The sequence below is a fragment of the Myripristis murdjan genome, chromosome 13 (assembly GCF_902150065.1).
Source record: "Myripristis murdjan chromosome 13, fMyrMur1.1, whole genome shotgun sequence".
NCBI lineage: Eukaryota > Metazoa > Chordata > Actinopteri > Holocentriformes > Holocentridae > Myripristis > Myripristis murdjan.
The window spans coordinates 13,468,538-13,489,520 of NC_043992.1; the positions used below are offsets into that span (position 1 = coordinate 13,468,538).

The 20,983-nt window shown below is 41.2% G+C and overlaps 1 protein-coding gene across 1 annotated transcript; it reads right to left on the minus strand.

Annotated features, from left to right (window-relative positions):
* Positions 1-2,367: 2,367 nt before the first annotated feature.
* On the minus strand, positions 2,368-19,891 carry alp3 (alkaline phosphatase 3). Its single transcript, XM_030067527.1, has 12 exons — positions 19,816-19,891; positions 18,266-18,382; positions 17,684-17,799; positions 16,406-16,580; positions 12,671-12,843; positions 12,432-12,572; positions 11,217-11,286; positions 9,102-9,236; positions 7,389-7,580; positions 5,341-5,457; positions 4,494-4,708; positions 2,368-2,490 (listed from the first exon to the last, which is right to left on the minus strand). The coding sequence occupies exons 1-12, from the start codon at positions 19,889-19,891 to the stop codon at positions 2,368-2,370; spliced, it is 1,650 nt and encodes a 549-aa protein (XP_029923387.1).
* Positions 19,892-20,983: the final 1,092 nt, after the last annotated feature.

A 20,983-nucleotide genomic window follows, 5' to 3' on the forward strand; every position in this document is an offset into this window, starting at 1 on the left:
CGTTGAAAATCCCACGCTAAAACTGCTTTTATACACTCTAACGTGTTTCCTCCTCCCTGTACTGTTTTCTCCCTTTGTAGGTAGAAGCGGAATGAGATGTGATTGGCTGGTGTCACCTTACATGCCAGCCTGCATGGGGGAAAGGGCGGAGTTAGTGGTGCGCAGAGGAGGAAAAACAAACTGCTAAGAAGTGCATTTCTGCTTGCCTATGATGCCACTGAACAGCCTATAAAACTACCTAGTAAGAGAAACATTTTGCTTTTATGCAAAAGGCCTCCAGACAGAAAAATAGCCATGGCTGATAATAAAGCGAAGACCCTTTTCACTGCTTTAGGTTATGTGTTTTGCAACCATAACCCAAATGAGGAATGAAAACAGCTCATATGGCAAGTGAAACAGTAATTCATGTATATGTTCTAAAGAGAGTGACTGAAACGACACTGAATAAATAAGACCAAGGGTAAAGTGCCTAAATGGCCACAGAAATGTCAGACTACAATTACCTCACAGAAATGTCAGACTACAATTACCTCAACTAAATCAATTTAATACTCTGCCAAACTCCATATGTTTTGAATGTGCTACCTTTATCCTTGATGTACATTGTGTTTTGGGGGGTGAGCACTCCAGAACCAGGCTCTCCTGGTTGATGTGCATATCTATGTCCTCTTTTGTCAGACTACAATGTTGCAATGTTACCATGATGACACCGCAGCCAAATCGCATATGAACAAAGAGACATTTCACTTAGGCCAACCGCTGTAAGCCCACCACTAACCTGTGGCCCATTACGAACTAAAAAACATTCAAATAGAGGTAGGCTAATCATTCTAAAAATGAGGATGCCTTTTGTTCTGAAACATGCATGTTCTCTCAAAGTATCCCATTATGACACAATACACTTTAAGTGTCGTGGCTTGATTGTAAGCGCCCCCCACGAGTGTCCAGGTGGGCCGGCAGTGAAGCGTTTTGACTCTCCCTCAATCTCTCTGAACGCCCACCAGGACGCTAAACAAAGACCGACAGAGCTGCTGACCCACATGGCCGCCCCTCCACTGTGCCCATTATCTGTTACCGGAGAACTGCTCGTAGGTGGTTGAGCTACTCCACAGAGAGAAAAATTTAATTTAACCCGAAACAGGCGGAGGCAACACCCTCTGAATGGGTGCCGAAGCCTCTTGTGCAACAAGAAACACTCCAAGATTAGGCTACACATGGTCAAGGAGGAGGCCGATTACAGGGAATCCGAACCGCATCCCACGCAGTAGGCTATGACGAATTTCAGCCAAACATAGGTTGGAATATGTGTCTTTTTCTTTTTCTTTTCTTTTTTTCTTTTTTTTTTTTTACACCATTAAGATTGCTGATATTAGCCTTTCCACAGCACCAATCAGTCCAAATTTGGCAAGAATCAAGCAAAAATGACAGAAAATTTGGGGGAAAAACATAGAAAAAACAGGAGAAACATGAAAGTTTAGTGATCAAGGTATGGCAATTTAGCACTTCATTACACTGACCAAATAATATCCTATCTAATATTTTGCTATTAATCAGTGATCGCTCCGTCTTGTTCAGAGAAATTTTAACAATGTGCGCAGTTCTGTACGTTTCAGAGGCAATTAAGCGATTTGATGCAGTGTCTTTGCCATTAGGGAATCAGCGCACCTGTTTCCTGCATTCATGAGAGCGAAAGATATACACCGCGGTCGCATAAGAGAGATTTGGTCTCGAATGATGAGGATGCAGGGACTTTTACCATTTAGATGCCATACAGGCTACGTAAATACGAAGGCAGTAAACTTTGATTGCAGTGAAAGAAGATGGCAAAGTGGTCCTACGTGCGTGTACAGGTTATGCGTAAATGTGCGTATTAAACAATTAAAACAGCAATGAGACAAAAGCATTCGCTGCCCTGTGGAGAGGTTTGCACATCAGGATGAATGTAACACCAGCAGCCTACTGTTGCATCATTATCCCGCGATCATAACACTACGACTCAACTGCAAAAATCACCAGCTTTGCTCAGAGAGAGCGAGGGCGACCAGATCTGAAATGATATGTTTTTGAAAATAAGAAGACTGGATGGATCTATATTTATGCAAATAGCATGCATCGGCGCATCCATCGTAAAGGCAACATGTGGAAGGAAAAACCTGGGTCAAACAGGTCAAGCTGTTTTTTTTTCCATATAGGATCTAGTGGTATGATTTCTCACGTTGAAAGAGGCAACCCTCAATCCTCTTTCTGCTGCGTTCCCCTGCAGAGCTTACTCAACCTGTTTCCTAACATATCCAAGTTGCGGCAAAAGCAGAGCTTATAGCCTACACAGTCTCCTTGTCCATGCCTCATGGCTGTCTTCCTGGTGCTCTAGCGCCACCGAAAGGCCGGCGAGTGTGAGGGCAGCTGTTGGAGCTGCTTGAGGACGGGCACCCTGTTGCGCAGTAGGCAATGTATCTTCAGAAAACAGACAACATGGCCCCTCTTGGCACACTGGAAGGCAGAGAGATTTAGGGATGCACTGATCACGATATGAGGTTAATTTATATGTCTTCAGGCTGTATTTCTGTATTGGCACTGAGGAAATGTCACTGAGGGGAAACTGACACCCCAGTGTACTCTGTAGCTGAGTTAATTGACTAAACCCTGAGCCTAAATATGGAAAAGTCTCTCTTGGTTTCTAATTGCCACCAAAACCTTTACACATGCTTATATTTTGACTGTATTTAATGGCTAAAAAGTGGAAAATTAATAATGACTGAGAATATATTTGGCCAGTGAGATAAATTATTAGTCATAGGTTGCCAAACTATCAGTTAGTGTAAGAGTGAATCCTGGTCTTGTCTGTGATGTGGCTGCTTTAAATATTGCTTCCCAAATAATGTCTGCCTTTTTTTTTTCTTGAGCTTTGGCATTCATGGTGTCAGCTAAGTAAACCTGGTGTAGTCTTCAAAGGAGGCAAGTGCATTGTATCACGGACTGTCAGTGTAAGCAGCACCATATGTACAAGCCAACACAAGAGTCAGACTAAGCTATAAGTTCAGGCTCATCATCTGGAGCAAAAATAATGGCCACAGCCCTGTCTAAATGAGTACGAGAGGGGTCGTAATCAGGCTTAATAAACTAAAAACCCCAACAGATGTCCAAAATAATTACTACAATCCTTCACTGTGAGACAAAAATAGGTGATCTTTAAATATTTTGCATTATTAATGACCTGCTGTAGTAATGTCTTCAAACCCCGAACTTCAATTAGTGTTGCGGATATTGGAAGAACAGATCAGTTGTGAATTTTTCTTCTCATTTTCCTCTCTATTTGAGCATAACAGGTTAGCTAAGTGTTTTTTTTTTTTTTTTTTTTTTTTTTTTTTGGTAAAATACACTATCCTGCTGACAGTCAAAATCAGCCAAGTGCATCTTTTGTTGTTTTAATTGGCAGCAAAAAAAATTAAAAAAATAAAAAATAAATTAAAAAATAAAGGTTTTGTTTCATAATCCTAGTCAATGTATGGTTATGTAAGGACATATACACACAAGTTTGACAAACTGTTCATTACAAAGTGAGTTAATAAACGGGCTTACATCACAGCAAGCTATGTCTGTTATAATGAGGAAAATAAATTTAGGAATGTTTCCTAGGATGAGATGCCATCAAATGTATTTCACGTCAAATGTATTTATGTAGAATATATGACCATACATCTAAACTAATGGAGAACAAATAAAAAAGTATATATTGTTTGTAATACTGACATCACTTATTCCATTTATTGTATATAAATGCATATAAATAGTTTAAAAACATTATATTTGTATATAGATGGTTTCCACATGTCAATACACAACTTATTTCGTGTGGTAAAATCTATGCATATTATATGAGTTTATATATATATAAAGTGACAAATCTCTTCTCTATTGAATTTGATTTTATTGGAATGAGATGGTCAAAGCTCAATGGGCCAAAATGAAATTACATTCACTGTAGAACAATACTGATCAAATAAGAACAAAGTACATAAGTGTTATTCATTCAGTATTGTTGACCGTTCTTTGTCAGCTAAAACTGAACATTGTTTTTCTCCACTTTTTTGAAGACTGGGGAAACTCTTGATTTCAGTGTTTAACTTCTAATAATCTCATTCTCTCTGCACCAGTGAGAAGGTGTAGAGCGTAGGGACAGGGAAAAAAATCAGGTTCATCAGCAAAACCCACTCTGCTGAAGTGCCTGTGTTAGCGAGTCACGGTCTCTTTACCAGCTCCAGGCCTGCTGCTGTATGACCCTGACCTCTGACCTCTCTAAACAGGGGAAAGTGAAGACTGGTAAGGATCAATAGGGAAAAGCATCACATCATCATTACAAGTGCCAGCAGTGCACACAGAAGGGCCGCAGCTGCTGAGCCACGGCCTCCCCCGGCTGTCAGCGCCAAAGCCTGGTTCTTGTCATTGGTGGTGGTGGTGGTGCTGGAGGTGGAGGTGGAGGTGGAGGTGCTGACCGGTGTTGTGCTCGTTTGAACCGGTGACTCCTGGCAGTGCCTCAGGTCTCTGCCCACGCAGGCGGCATAGGCCATGGCATGGGCAATGTAGTTCTGCTCCTGGACGCCGTGGAAGAGGTGGCTCATGGGCCCCCGGGCGAGCACTGCCACGTCTTCCCCACCATGGGTGGCTGACTCCATGGGCACCGCAGACAGCTGCACGTAGTCTTTAGTTTCTGAAAACAAGACAGAAACAGTTTTACTGTCTAAACCTGTGACTGAATGTAGCTACATTCATTATGGACAAAATCAGTAGCACGATATTTTTGACTGAATACCTCAATATGAATTTTATGACAATACTGGGGATTGGAGGCTTATCGCACTGTGCAAAACAAACTTTTCCCTGGGAATTATTTTCCAGTGGACTGTTTCACTCCACACAGACAACTTCCCGTATTCTACTGTTATATGTGTAACGTTCAGCACCAAAGAATATACTTTGCATCATACAAGTATATACATTTTGTAGATATTATGTTAAACATGCTAAATCACTGGTATGATCTTTTACAGACTCTTGAAGGATTATGTTTAACTTGAGGGAGAGTTTTGCTGTAAACTCCAAAGTTTGAAAATTTACTTCCCTGTTATATAATGAGAACACAAACACCAAAATTATACATATTTCCCTGGCATACCATTGGCTCTGATGCTCAATAATAACACTTTAGCACACGCTATATTGACTTATAGTAAACAATGCGCATTATCCAAAGTTGACCAAAAAGTCAATCTTCCAGAAAACTTGCATTGTTTAAGTCAGAGATGTTCTCGGGATGAATAGTGAGTCATGACTGTGTCTTACTTGTGTCGACTTTGCGGATATCAGGACGTTTGCCACCGGTGATTTTGTGTCCCGGTCCGTTGCCGTACAACAGTGTGGTGTAAGGCAGCCCATCTAAGGCCCACAGGGGAGATTTACCTGGAAACACCCAGCAATCCAATCAATCATACACTGAGGTTCATTTCTCTTCAGAAAAGTGTCTGTTTCTCCAGCTAAACCTGATGAGCACTGAAACTTAGAAACATGTATATTCTCTACAGTCCTCAATCTGTTATACACACACTTTAGCCTCACACACACACACACACAACCACACACACAGAGGTCTCCAGGTCCCCAGGGTGCTGTAGGAGGTCCAGAGCTTGTTGAATATCTCAGTGTTTCTCTCCAGATGAGCCATTAGCCTGGTGAGTCTCCCTGCTGATGAGGAGCTCAGAGTTTCACCAGCGCATTAATCACTGCTGCAGCACTGGGAGGAGGAGGAGGAGGAGGAGGAGGGTAAAGTAAGGATAGGACAGGATGGAGAGCCAGGAGCAAAAAGGATGGAGAAGCAGGGACCACACCAAATGACACAGAGTTCAACCAATATGCACTTTTGAAAATTGATACTGATTCATTTTATGGGTGAAATCTTGGAACTGGACACTTATTGTACTGGAAAAAAAAGTAATGTAATAAATGAATTTAATGTTCAACTGGGTGGAAAAGTTTCTGATACAGCCTTTACACCATCATTAGACACTAAAACTCTCCACTGGAATCCATAAATAATAAACAAGTTTTTCTAACTGCTTTTATGTAGTTGTGGCCACCATATCAATAGCGGGTGACACTGACACCAAAATATCAGCCTAATTTTAGATGACACCTTACTTCCGTCAATAAATGTGATAAGTTCATTTCAGGTCTCAAGCCTCCAGGTAGAAGCAAAAGCAGGATGGAGAGGTGAGAAAGGGAAGGAGGGATAAAAGGAGGGAGTGTGAGAAGTCGATAAAGAGAAAATCAAAAGGAAGATTAAGTGGCGAGGAGGATTGAGGGAGCCGTGCAGGGTGAGCAAAGGTAGAGGGGTAGAGACAGAGAGAGAGAGAGAGAGCGGAGGACAGGCAGAGACGGGTAGAAAGCGGAGAGAGAGCAAAGAACGAGGGATTGAAATAGAAAGGTGAGGGGGGGAAAGGCTGCTGGCTGTATGTGTTTACCCAGGCTGTAATTGCAGGGGAGAGAAGGCAGAGGAAATGTCAAGCCGCCGGTGGCACTGGCAGACTGGAGCTGAGAGGAAGCTAGCAGAGCAGTGAGAGGCATCACCCGCACACACACACACACACACACACACACACACCAAGAAACTTAAAATGCCACCTCTGGTGTCTGCTCTACTGTCAGGGGGTATAAATGCTCCAAGAGTTAGGTGCAGATGAACGGAGGATGGTGGAACAGGACAGAAGGAATAGGAGAAGATTGTTCTGTCATTTGTGAAATGGGAATGGGTAGACTTAAGTTTGGTATTAAATCAATGCGATAGTTTAAAAAGTGCTTTACTATCAGGGTTGGCAACCCCAGTTATGGCAAAGTCCCTGCATCTCAAATGTTTTTCTACTTCCAAACTTAGAAAAGCAGCTTGTACCAGCAAGGTGAGGACAGAGTGGAGCTATGGCGGACAAGATATTATTATTTGGTCAATGTGATAAGGAAATATGCACGACTAATAGAAGAAGACTGGTCCTGACTGCTTCCTTATGTGATTTTTGTTCTAGCAACTTCTGCTCAATCTTTGCTCTCCATTAGACTGACAAAACTGGACTGACATAAGCAAAGCTATGGCAAAGGTACAGTGCTTTGAAAGTATAAAAGGTACTTCAGATTGGAAGAAGTCGACCTACATGAGTTACAGTGAAGAGAAATATAGTTTTGGACTCAGAAGTTATTTAAGAAAAGTAGTTAAAAATACATTTAAAAATCCAGTCTTATCCAACACCATCCAATCTTACATGTAGTTTCTGACAGACTCCACTGACACGGTGGTAACTGATACAGATGATATTATAATAACAGAGGTTGTTAGTTTAAATTACCCAGAATGCTGCCCCCTCGAAAGGCGTATCCATTAATGGTAAAAGGCTGGGAGTGGTCAGCCGTGACTATGGTGAGAGTTTCCTCTTCGTTGGTGAGTTCAAGGCCCTTGGCTATGGCGTAGTCAAAGGCAACCGCCTCGTGCAGTGCCATGGATGCCCGGCCGTCGTGGTGAGCCTGGTCGATACGCCCACCTGGCCCACCAGAGACAGAGAGGACAAACACCAACGCTGGTTAGGTATCAGACAGGTATTTCAGAAAGCAGGTTCAATTACTAACTTGAGTTTGTTAATCCAGAGTTAAGGAGACCTGTTCCAAGAAGTCAGATTACATGAGCTCTAGCAAATCTGTCAAGACTGCAGCACTGAAAGTTGCAGTGACAACTCACTGGCATTTCCAAGGAGTTACAGAATAACTTTATGTTTGCTTTGGTGTTAAAATAGATCATATTTTTACACTTTACATTGATTAATTCACCCTGTTAACCTGTTGTTCCTCTTGGATACTAATACACATTAATCCTAACTGAAACCCAAAACTCGGGGTATACCACAGGTGCTTTGTTCAACTCAGAGTTCAGCGTTACATTCAGAGTTTGTTAAACTGCCTTCCTGAAATACCCCCCTGATCTCCCCCTGGTTTATGCGCAGAGTATCACTGACTAGGCCTGAGATCTGGTACTGGAATTACTGGATTTATATTCAAGCAGAGAAATGAGGAAAGTGTAGGCGATCGCTTTAAAAGTGCAGCCTGAAAAACACACTGCATTTTTGTTCTCATTTTTAGAGCAAAGCAGCCACCAATTTTTATATGAGTCAGTTTGAATTATAGTATGTCTTGTACTAAAACAGGAGCAAAAGAAATCCAGGTTTTAGAATAAGCCACTTGCTGGAAGATCAAGTTCATGGAAACATAAAAAAAAGTCCACAGAAATCAGCCGCTCGTATTACCACAAGACTGAGAAATCCATGCCTTTGCCTGTAAAGTTAAAGCAAGACTTTCTTCATGCTGTTGCCCCCTCCATGTGTGAAGTAGTCAGGTTAATAAGTTGCAGCCCCGGTGAGCTGGCGATGATTGGGCGCACCATATGCCCACTTCTATTTATACATTGGGCTGTTATTTTAAAGCCATTGTGAGGATAATCAGAAGCACCACGGAGTCCCCAGGCAGCTGCCTCATATTCAAGGGTAGATGGATGAGGAGGCCGCGGAGCCAGCAGTGTGGAACAGAAACATGTCAGCCAGCCACACACCACTAGCCCACACTGCGGCAAACTCATTGATCTGTATGCAGAATCAATGTCAAGTCACTGGATTCGCTGCAGGTACACATTGTTCTCTAAGTTTATGTAAGTTGGAAGATGCAGCTGCAGCGAGTAGGACAGCGCTTGCCCCAAAGTAACCCACCTCAAGCATCGATGTCACTATTGTAAAAATGCACAAACATATTGACAAGTTTATATTTCAATCGCAACAATTAATGCACACGGTCAATTGGCACGTAGACTTATACAATGTATGATTGATATAGGATATATAAATCAATCAGTCCACCTGCACCAACATGTAGCTACTGCCTATTTTTAGCATGCCCCCCCTCCCGCCCCCCTCAACCGTGGGGATGTCATTATCCCCACTTGGTCTGACTGATTGGCAGATTGCATGATGAGCAGTGTGGGGAAGGTGAATAGGTTTGGATGAAGCTTTTGTCCTCACCCTCCACCAGTAAAAAGAAGCCTTTGGGGTTTTTCCGGAGGATGCGGATGGCCTTTTCTGTGGTCTCGACAATGGATGGGTCCATGCGTGGGTCTCTCTCTGCTTCGAAGCGCATATCACCAGGTTCAAAGAGAGCTGAGGGAGGAAAGAGGCACAGCAAATAAAAAAAGCTGCATAAGGCAAGGTTTTTAGGTAAAAATACACCCGTCTTATCTGTTTAAAATCAGGAAGTGGTGCTGCAACAGAGAGGAGTCTACCATCCTATCCCACCAAATTATTTTAAGGTGTCCATTTGATCTCTGGTAGAAAAGCTTTTCCACACTCATGAACTGATAAATCGAAATTTAAGAGCGAAATACAAAGTGTACCCTGAATAGCAGTGAGTCAGAGTTCTCTCTACAGAAAACTGGACTCACCAACCACGGCTGAACCTGTTCACCACCTCCACCTCCACTATGCATTAAGAGCAAGACATTTACTTTGCCGAGGGTCATGAGGTCCTTCAAACTTTCAAATATTCACAGAGTCATCTCTCACAGATCAGAGCTGACAAAATGCAAAAGTTGCCTGGTGCGACTTTAAAGCTGCAATAATCGAAATTGCTGAGGGCCCATTTAAGTGGGAACCATTCAGTGGTGGACAAAGTACACAACCCCATCACTTGAGTCAAATTATAGATACTCCTGGTCCAATATTACTCCACTACAAGTTAAAGTTGCTCAGTCAAATTTGTACTTGGGTTAAAGTACTGGAGTACTTGCTTTTAAAAATACTTGAGTATTCAGAAGTACATTTTCTTGTTAATATCAAGGCATTGCTGTATTGTTTTCACAATGCATTTACAGAACCTAGTAACACTGTGAAACCACTTGAAGAACACACTGATTTGTTTGTGGAACCACTCTGCTATACATATGTACTGAACACCACCGGGTTCATCGTTTGAGCTTGGCAAACAAACTGGAATGGATGCATTTTACTTTGAAAGTGGATGTCTTGCATTTGATTGTTTCACAGAGCTGGATGATGTATTTCTACGTTCATATCAAACCCAGTGAGTGTGAGCACAGCTTGTGGCCAATCTCATTTTAGAAAAGAAAAGAAAATGCAACAATTTCAAAGCTGTGCTTAAAAGTAACGACCGCCCCCCCACCACCACCACCACCAAAAAAGAAAAAAAGGCTCAAGTAAAGTACAGATACTCTAAAAATCTATTTAAATACAATACTCAAGTAAATGTACTTTGTTACTGTCCACCACTGGAATCATTTAGACTCAACTGACAAAAAACATGCAGTCATAATTTTATGGAGGAGTCTACTGTACATGATTCCTAGTGATGACTCACATGCTCGTTCCATAGTTTTTGTCAACTGAGGCTAAACAGTGTTTTCTTAATTTCCACTAAAGCAGCTTCAAGATTTGGACATTGAGTTTAGTCTGGGATAGCGTAACGAATGTGATGGGAAATGTCATGCGTATACTGACAAGCTAAACAGTGTGTAAGCTGTGCCTGGGCACTGACTGTATTTTTACTACTGCATGTTTTTTCTACCCTTTTTCCTTTTTATCTTCATAGTGGTTTTGTTCAATTACACTAAAAAGGCATATGGTTGATTAGGACTATTTAAGGACTGTGCTCTCTATTTCTTTGAGCATTGTCTTTTTCTTACACTGAGACTGCATGACTTGCAGACAGCAACAAAAACAACTTCTATTCTATTCTGCCTCTGAAGTGTGTGCTATTTGTTCGCATCTGAACCTGCAGAAGTGTGTATACCCTGAATAAGGATTGTAATCCTGGATGCACCTGTGCTCTGCTTGCTGTTGTGGCATGTTAATGACATAAGGATCCCATCATTTTAAATCAAAAATGAATTGCTGTGAATGAAAATCACAGTTAACAAACACTGTTGCCCACAAACCACAGATGTTAAAAGAGCCAAACTGCATGCTGCTGTACTAGCTCAGGTTTGCAGGAAATGCAAGACAAGTAATGTATTTAATGTATTTTTAAGGTGATGTAAATGTATAAGTGAGTGAGGAAACCAAGGACGCTGCCTTGAGTATTGTCGCTGCAAGGGAAGCAGAGTGAACAAAAAGAGAAGAACTCACCCATGAGGTAGTCGGTGGTTTCAGGGTCAACCGCATCAAACTCGGTTTTGTTCCACACGTAGCGGGCAACCTGTATCACACGTACACACACCACACACCACACAAGGAAGATTAAATATTTTTCCGTATGTTATGACTCACTGGACAAGCTTTTATTTTGCTGCATTAGTCACTCTCTGCTCTAAAGCATCAAACTGTGCTATAGGCCTATTTGTTCACCTGGTATTGTTTTTTTGTTTTGTTTTGTTTTTTTTTTTAGTTTAAAACTGATGAATTTATGTGTGCCACTTTTAAAGCATCAACATGTCACTGTCAGATTAATCGTGCTTTGGTATAATCTCCATAAACAATGAAATCTCACCTCACTGGTGCTGCTGATGCTGGAATTACTCACAATTAACACTGCTTACTCCCTAAACCCCACTGGATCATGTTTCCTCTTCACCTTCTTTGCTTCTTTATTCATAGTTTTTTCCTTTGCTTTACTGAAGAGCATGATCACATTGAAAGTGATCTTTGTGCTGCATGTCATCTCCAAAATCTCTGATTTAGCTCCATTTGCCCTCTGTCCATTTTGTGCCATAGCATTATTACATGCTCACGGGTGCTTAAAGGGTGCACCATCAATAGACTTTTTCTCCTCTAATTCTGCTGTGGAAATCAACGAGTGAGAAAGATCTTTCAAATAGTGCATCGTTTATATTTGTATGTAGTTATGGTGGGGTGAAGAGTTATTTTTTTCTTTGAGACCTCAGGAGCTGGAATCAAATGCCATCTATAAGTGACACAGGCACTTAACACTGTGCTCTGTCGCCCTAAAACCACATTAAAATGTATTGAGGGGAGCTGGTACTTGACACTCATACATCCTAGAAATAAATATAAAATTTGAACAGTTTTTTTTTTTTTTTTACAGCCAGTGTAGCTTTCCATCAACAGAAACAGGAGGAGGGAGACCTCCCTGTCTCTCTTACCTGACCTCCATTTCAGATTATCATCTTGTTTTATTTATTTTTTCTGTTATTCAATAACTCTCATCAACATACACTTCCTCTGAGGCTTGCTTTTCTTTCTGATTTCACACCTGACTGCCCTCCAGTTCCCTGTGGTTTCAAGTTGTGTAACCCCTCTTGACTCCGTAACTATTCTGTGAAGATGCACCTGTAAGTCACGATGTTTTCTTGGCTAACTTGTCCAGTTAGTCTGAAGTTTTACCTTCCCAATCTTCATGCTCTGCCACTCACTGATGAGGTTGCGTCCATCTTGTCTTTTACCCCTGGAGGAGAAATCCAAAGGATATTCTGGGTCCTTGGTGCCCTGAGGGGTCATGTACTTTCTACCACCACCGATGATCACCTGGGAACGCACACACACTTATGATGTCTGCCTCCTCTGAAAAGGAATCCAGTTTGAGAACAACATGAACCTAACATGAGGTGGAGAGCCGCACGTACGTCTATGTCTGTGTTGTTCAGGAGCTGGGAGGCGATGTCAGTGCAGCCGTCCCTCTTGGCGGAGGCAGGCAGGTCGGCGTCGCTGTACCACTTCCTGCTGGCGCTGTGGGCGTAGCTGGCAGCCGGGGTAGCGTGCTGCACCCGTGTGGTTGTCACGATGCCAACGGACTTGCCTGGAGAAGAAAGTTGTATCATTGTCTGCTGTGTGAAGCTTGAAGATGTACACCTACAGTATATGTGTGTGTTTGATCAGCCACCACGCCATATGGTGCTGAAACGACTGCATGTGCATTTAAATTAGCCCTGACTGAGCAGTTTGTTACTGTAAGAAGTGTCAAAGTGTCTTGTACAGCTGTAACACACAGGGATTTTCATAAATTCATTATCACTCACACCAACACACACACACACACACACACACACACACACACACACAAATACATAGGGCACACACAGAACCATGTGCACCAAAAAATAGTTTTCTTAAGGGCTCTTTGGTTAGGATAGTAGTCTTTTATAGAACCATAATGGCAAAAATAACTCACTGACAGAATGAAGACAAATCAAACCAGAATGAAGAAGCTACACTCTAAAAACACTTGAGTTATTTCTTTAACCCAATTCCTGGGTTACTTGTGTTGGGTTACATTTCTGGGTTATTTTTCCAGAGCCATAACCATTTCTTGGGTTATAAGGATTTTATTTTGACCCAATTTGTGGGTTTTTCGAGTTGGGTAATATTTCTGGGTTATTTTTTCTGAGAGTAACCATTGTTGGGTCAGAGACTTGGGTTTGATTGATTGATTGCTTATTGATTGATTGATTGAATACTTTACGAAGAGTTTGCAAAAAAAAAAAAAAAGAGTGAGAGAGGTACACTTTCATACAAAAGGATGCTAAAATCATAAACCTAAGCACTATGGCTTGTTTCCATTGGGGTCCTGTGTATTAAATTGACCGAAACTTAATTTACATATATTTTTTTCTTGTCCTATTCATGTTTTCAACACTAATTCTAACTATAAATAAGTTAAAAGTGGTTCTTTAATATAGACTACATTTTGGGTAGAGGATTAAAAAAAATAATAATAATAAATAACCAACTTTGGTTATATTGACTACAATCCTGGGTCAATATAACCCAACTTTTGGGTTGAATGGGCTAAATGAATGTGACCTATAAGTTGCTACAATCCTGGGTCATGTTAAACAAAAAAATGGGTTATTTATTTTAACCCAGATTATGGGTTAAAATGAATAACCCAATTTCTTGAGTCAAAATAACACAGCAAGTAGTTGGACCCTTTTTGACCCAGGGGTTGGGATATTTTTTAACCCAGCAGTTTAAAAGTGCTGCTGACATGGAGCCTTTTGTACTTTCTTAAAGAGGCTTTAAAGCAGCGATCGACAGGAATGGTTGCCAGGTTTGCATCGGTAAGCATTTTGAGGAATTGTCAACCAACTCTTGACATTTGGTTGCCATCAGTGGCATATATATATATGTATATGTCTTCATGCAAAATACTTACAAACTAAAAAGTTTTGCAGATGTCAGCAATGCTTTGTTTTTTCATGTGGGATTTTTGTGCTTTCTTTTGGTGTGCCTACTGTCACACACATACTGGAATAATAAGACTGCTTTGTCCTTTGCTTTTTGGCTGTACAGCAAGGTTTTTTAGCCTTTGTAGATGAAATGTTTTATTGACCGGCGTTGTACTTAATCAATGACCAGTTGAAAATGCCAGTAGGCGGAATAGGGAGTTTTTCTTCCAGAAAGTGAGTTTTGAAAAACAGAAATCTCAGCAGCTGGCCAAGAAAACTTTATAGATTCGGCAGGTATTGTCTGCAGGCAACTTTTAAGTACTTTCACTAAAAATTGTAATTACATGGAAAAAATTGAACTTTTTCATATTGGTATAATCTGGATTGTTTGTATTTGTTTTTGTGCTAAAAGTGTTATTTTGCAACCTGTTTTGCTGCTTTACGTAAATGAACGGAGAGATACAAATACAGAATAGTGGATTAGCAACACAGGGGAGCTGAATGATGATATTTCTGCACCATGTGGACTCATATAACACCCAGGTAATTATACAACTCAACGCTATAAGTTCAATTTTGCCTTAAGTGGTTCTTTACAACACCTTAAATGGCCCATGTGGAACTATTTGAACATGGTGCAGCAGAGAAAGCACAAGCCTGAAGAGCCATTTTCTGATGCCATGTAACAAACGCACACACACATCAGTTTCCACATCAGTCTCCAGAGCTGTGCGGGGGTCAGGGTCATGGCATGCTGTGTGTGTTATGAGATATTTATGGCCGTTGATAACAGGGGAACATGATAAGAGTCAAGGTGCTTCTCTCAGCAGCAGATTATCCTGCAGGCCAACCGGCGGCAGAAGGCCGCTGTTGCCACGGGCTCCCCGGTGGCCCGCTATTACCACTCTGATGGGGCAACGCGGCTGAAAGCAGACTGCTCAGCTGTAAAATTGGGTTTTGCTGAGGTTGTATGAGACACGGCAGATTTGCTTTTGTCAGGAGCCAGGAGTGAGGTGTGACAAGGCAGAGTTGTGTCATGTATCTGCCTCCCCAGCACAAATACTCTGTCATGAAATCCCATTTGATGCTTTAATCACAGCAGCGTTTGACAACAGCCTGCATTATTATCCCTTGTGAGTTTATCTTACTCCATTAGCATAACATTACCATTAGCGTTTACGTAACACATTTGTATTAGTTCATCCTTCTAAGTGGGTTTGATGAGTTTGGCATTTCGTGAAATGGACTGACCAGCCGAACAAATGGGTATTAATTGATGAATTAGCTTTCCCCTTGTCAACCCATTACAGTGAGTGTGCTGGGGAAAACTGAGAATGTCTGTAACCTTCAGAGGTCATCTGTGAAATCACTCCTCAAAATGTATTTCGAACCTGCCTTTACAGAATGTGATGTCTTTTATCATATATATAATATTATGTGGTTTTTACCTTGCATTTTCTGTTATTTTTACAAGCCTCTGTTGTTATGTTGTGATAATTTCTTGTTTTTTTTTGTGTTTTTTTTATCAAGGTGCTTGCTAGTAGTTATAGAAAAGGTTTCCCCTAGTTTTGTCATAGATGTTGCAGTCTTTTATGTCATGATGCCACCAGAAAAATGAGCCAGTCAGAACCGGTCTCGTCTGAGCTGTCATATCTGGGTCTTGTCAAAAATCAACCAGTCGTTTATAATCTTACAATTGCATCAGCCCGCCCCTGCTTTAGCAGCCCTGTGGGGTCACAGTTATTATTAATGCCAGTGAAGAGGTGAGGCCAGCCATACTACCAGCCAATCAGCAGCTAGTCACTTATTAATAATGAATGAATGTCTGCAAAATGGCCTGTTAGATTCTAAGTGCAAGAGGACACCGGGTTGCAAAATGAGTCACTTAAATTATTCCCTCACAATCCTCACAAACAGCTCATCATGTAAAATTGCCAATCAATGATGAAAATACACCATTTAAATATTTTTTTAGCCAAATGTTAGGTTGTCGTGTAATATTGTGGTGCCTCAGATAGTAAAAAGGGAGAGCAGTGGCAAATTTAAGGTTTGAGAAGTGGCTTCGTGATTTGAAAATATGTGTGTGGGGAAACTGAGTGACTGAAGCTCTCCCTTCTCTCAGAGACTACTGTTGACATGCCCTTGAGCAAGATCTACTACTATTCCTAGAGTGCGGTCCCGTGGTAGACTTGCCAGCGTCTTTGGCCCACTTCAGGATGGACGTGACCTCGTTGCCCTTCTGAGACTTGCAGATGCCGTTGCGAGCCGCTGCGTTGACGGCGAGGGTGTTCAGGTTGGTTTTCACTCCACACAGATAAGCCGTGGCGGTGGCGGCACTGTCTGGGACCTGGAAGTCGACACTGTAGGTCTGGACACACACACACACACCACCACCACCACCACCACCACCACGACACACACACACATACACACAGATATGTTGAAACTTTAATGATCCCTGTGAGGTTCATTTCAGCAGCAAACAGTGATGGATAAAGTAAAGAAATATAGAATAAAAATAGAACAATGAGAGGCAATGAGAGCATTAAACATGACACAGCTAACAAATACAGCACTTGAATATGTTTGTAAGTAGAACTACACAAATGGAATATAACTGTGGAACAACTTCCCTTAGATTTAACCCTAGTGTCATAAATTTACTCTTAATTTACTAATTTACTAATGTGGTTTACCTTTATTATGGTTCTTTGTTTACTGCGTTCAAAATTACGATTTTTATTATCATTATTATTATTATCAGCAGTAGAAGTGGTATTTTATATGGTTGTGTAAGACAGCGATAGAACTGGATCATGTGTAGCAGATAAAATGTACAAAAATATGAAATGCAACCAGTAAATAATGTATAAAAAAAACAACAACAAATAAAAATAAATGTATACAACAGATGGGAAAACAAGAAAACAAGAGGAGGAAGTATGAATTTTCAGTGTTTGCATACTCAGTATGCAAAACATGAACATGCACAGATTTGCAGAAGGTCGCACATCTGTACAGAAAGTTTTTATGTACATAAACACTCCATCGTCAACACACATCCAAGCTCCTGCAGTATATTCATTCATACACACTTGTACACACACAAATTAGGGAGGAAAATAATATAATTAGTGATCCCATGACCTCCTACCTCTGCAGTGGCAATATACAATTTGTGAATATAGATTTTAAAAAAGTGCATAAATATGCATGAAGTTACACCTCTCCCACAGAAGATGCATTGCTGTGGGGCCGATCACCTCAATGTGACACCCCTGTTCTGTCTGAGAGATGAAAGCACCCTTGGGTGGCTGGCAGTTGACACAATAAACACGCTCTGTAGGTGCCTAGGTTTATGGTAATAGTTGGATTTGTATGCAGATTACATTTGTTCAGTTGTGTACGTATCTGCGCATTCATCCGTGTGTGTGTGTGGGTGTGTGTGTGTGTGTGTGGGTGTGTGTGTACCTTAGCCAAGCCCACATGGGGGAAGGTGTCCATGGTCATGACTGTCTCCTCTCCTGTTTGGTTCTGCAGCTGTCCCTTGAGGATACGTGCCGCTGTATAGGTAGTGATTCCCATACCTGACACACACACACACACACACACACACACACACCTTTTATTCAGAATTATTTATGTAATTATTTATGCAACCAGAACATCCTCTGCTATTATTGCCTTCTGTTTTCTTGTTTTTTTTTTTTTTGTTTGTTTGTTTTTTTTGTATGTTTGTTTGTTTGTGTGTTTTTGTTTTGCATCCTTGTACACTGTGTGTCATTCTGAAGTTTTTTTTCCTGCTCTCAAGGCCAATGTCACGTAACTTGTTTATTCACCATATTCAGCCAATAACAGCAACCCTGATTCTTTATGAAAACATGCTTTGTGGCACAGTGTGTCACAGCCACAAAGTGAAAAATGAGTCAGGAAACTGGGGATGTGAGTGAACCATAGAAAAAAGTGGGTCAGAGACTAACTGAGTCTCACCCATTGAGCCAACCAAGGCTGTCTGGCATTATCACAGTGAGTGAGCCGAGTTTTATAACGCACCGTCTCCCAGGAAGAAGAGGATGTTCTTGGCCACATTGGTGTTGAGTTTCCTGTCCAGAGCTGCCTGCAAGGTCTTCTGGGCCTGCAGCCTCCAGAACTCTGGGTTTTCCTCCTCGACTGTGGGAGCAGAGAACGATCAGCCATACGCAGCATTGTAGCACTACGATCAGTGCAATGATGCCTTCAGTCTCACCCATACAGAAATATATTGAACATATAAGCCCCTATACAAGAGAAATATTGTCATATATGTCACATATATAGTATGCATGAATCAAAAACATATACCCCCAAGATGTGTAGCCCATGTATGTGTAGCTTATATATGTGTATATGTGAATTTATTGTCCTTATATGGTAAATATATGTGCACCCATACCTGATCAACATAATTATGTGAATGAGAGTGGTGTCTGCTGACTCAAAACAGTATGTGATATATGTAATATACTTTAGATATGCTGTATATGCCCATATATGAAAATGTGCTATAACTGCATAGATTTCATATCAACTTATGTGCCATATATGGAAATCTCCTATAAGTGTTTATTTGACATTTCCATATAGGCTGCCTTCTTCTGGAGAACAGTCAGACTGATACATTTAGGAAACTTTTTGTTAAAATCAACCAGCCCGCATTATGATATCATAAAATATAAAATATGGTTTGTTTGCATTATCATTTTAGAATTGATAAGCATTTTTTTGCTTACTTCCTGCAAAATTATATGAAGAGAGAGAGAGAGAGAGAGAGAGAGAGAGAGAGAGAGAGAGAGAGAGAGAGAGAGAGAGAGAGAGAAGGAGAGGTGTACAAGTACTTTGCGGATCACCTATACGCCTAGCACTACATGTTGAACAAACCTCTATGACAGATATAAAGCTGCTGTGTGTGTGTGTGTGTGCATCCTGCAGAGATCAGTGTGAATAGGAATAAAACAGCTATCAACTGCTCTTTGATCAGCCTCCAGGGACGTGAACAAGCATTTTATGTGCAGCAACATCTGTCATAGCTTCCTAATGCGCTCTTTTATCTGCTACTGTAAGTCTCTCTGTACAGTTAACAGGTAGTTTGCTGCATTAGTTCACTGATACAAGTCAAAAACTGATCAAATCCAGTTGCACAACTCTCAGCGCACAAATACTGCCTGATTTCCAAACTCCGTCATCTTTGGGTGAGGCAGTGCAAGAAGAGAAATGCAATTTGATTGTGAAAGATGGAATAATAGGTGGAAGCCAGAGAACCGAAAAAGGGGAGAGGGAGAATGAAATGTGGGCAGAAATACAGTGAAAACTGAGAGGAAAAAGAGAACAGGAAAGTCTGATTAACTTTTAAAACAGAGCATTGAAAAATAGCAATGACTCCCTGATAAAAAGGGGAGGATCATACATCAAGGCCAACATTTTTAGGCCTGTGTGGCCATGGAAAAATAGCAGCCCGAGCCTAACCAAGCCAAACCCAGGGCTCGAAGTCATTACAACCCCAAGTTGAAACAGGCAGAAGGAAGCAAAAGCATCCAAAACAAAGTTAACTCTTCACATTTTCTTACCTTTGGCTGTGGAGGAGCCGAACGCCACCAGCAGAAAGAAACACAGAGTTGCCACTCTCATCATTCCCATGGCCATAATGCAAACTACTAACCTTCCCGCTGACCACCTCCTCTGAAGAAAATAAAAGACACTCGCCTTCGCTCACCCCACCGGCCAATCATCTTTAACACCATATCATAAACTGATGGTGACCAACAGACCTTTGGGACCTCCAATCAGCCTCAGCAGTGATCAGCCTCTTAAAACAGCAAGTGGCATTTTCTTTAATAATACAATGTGTTACACAGACAGTTTTAATGACAGGAATAATTTATCGATGGCGTTTTATGGTTCTAATGATAGCGCTGAGTGATAGTGTTTATTTATGGCGTTTTGCAGGAACAAGCAGTGCTAAAGATCGAGGAAATGGCATCTGGGAAGAACGCGTGTGTGGCTGTGTGTGTGGGTCTTTGTGTGTGTGGAGGTGCAGATCACAAGTGGACTATAAAGAAGAGATAATGGAGCTGGAGATAGGTGTTATGTAAGTGAGTCAGAGTCCACTGGGACCAAACTGGATGGCACAAACACTCAGCTGTCTGTTTCCCAGGGCACAGATGAGTGAAACCACAACATTTGACAACCCAACTCATTTCTTGTTTGATTGCTCCGTTACGAATGTCCCAAAAGTCTCGTCATCGCTTGCACAGATGAAAGAAGAGGCAACCTGACGACTGATTATTCATTTATTCATTCACAACTCCATAACCTTGCTACCATGCTTGGCATTGATAATGGGACATTCGTCAATGCTAATTTGATTGCCAAATGTTCCCATTGAGTTCAGTGATTAGCCTTGCAAATTTGGACTGAAGCATGGGCCATTAATGATGAGGGGTGGTGTGATCATTTTTTAACATGCAAAATGGGAGTAAAAAACACGAATTAGCCAAAAATCACATATTTTTCCTCACCCTAGCAAACTGAGACGGATAAATTTTCTCCAGTGAATATATTCAGATGTGCAAACAGGTCATACATAAGCCTGCATGTTACAAGCAGACCTTAAACAACATAAAACATCCAAATGGAAAGCCTGCTCGCCAGGAAATATTTTACGTTTCTGCAAACCAAGGATATGTTGAAATGTCATGTTTTGAAGTTTCATAATGTAATATAAAATGAGCAAAA

Excerpts from the sequence above, each read along its gene's own strand:
- alp3 (XM_030067527.1), bottom strand. The coding sequence starts at position 19,891 with ATGGCCATGGGAATGATGAGAGTGGCAACTCTGTGTTTCTTTCTGCTG. Across the intron at positions 18,383-19,815 it reads CGGCTCCTCCACAGCCAAAG|TCGAGGAGGAAAACCCAGAG; the intron begins GTAAGAAAATGT and ends CTGCTCCCACAG. Across the intron at positions 9,237-11,216 it reads AACCACCGACTACCTCATGG|CTCTCTTTGAACCTGGTGAT; the intron begins GTGAGTTCTTCT and ends TTCCTCCCTCAG.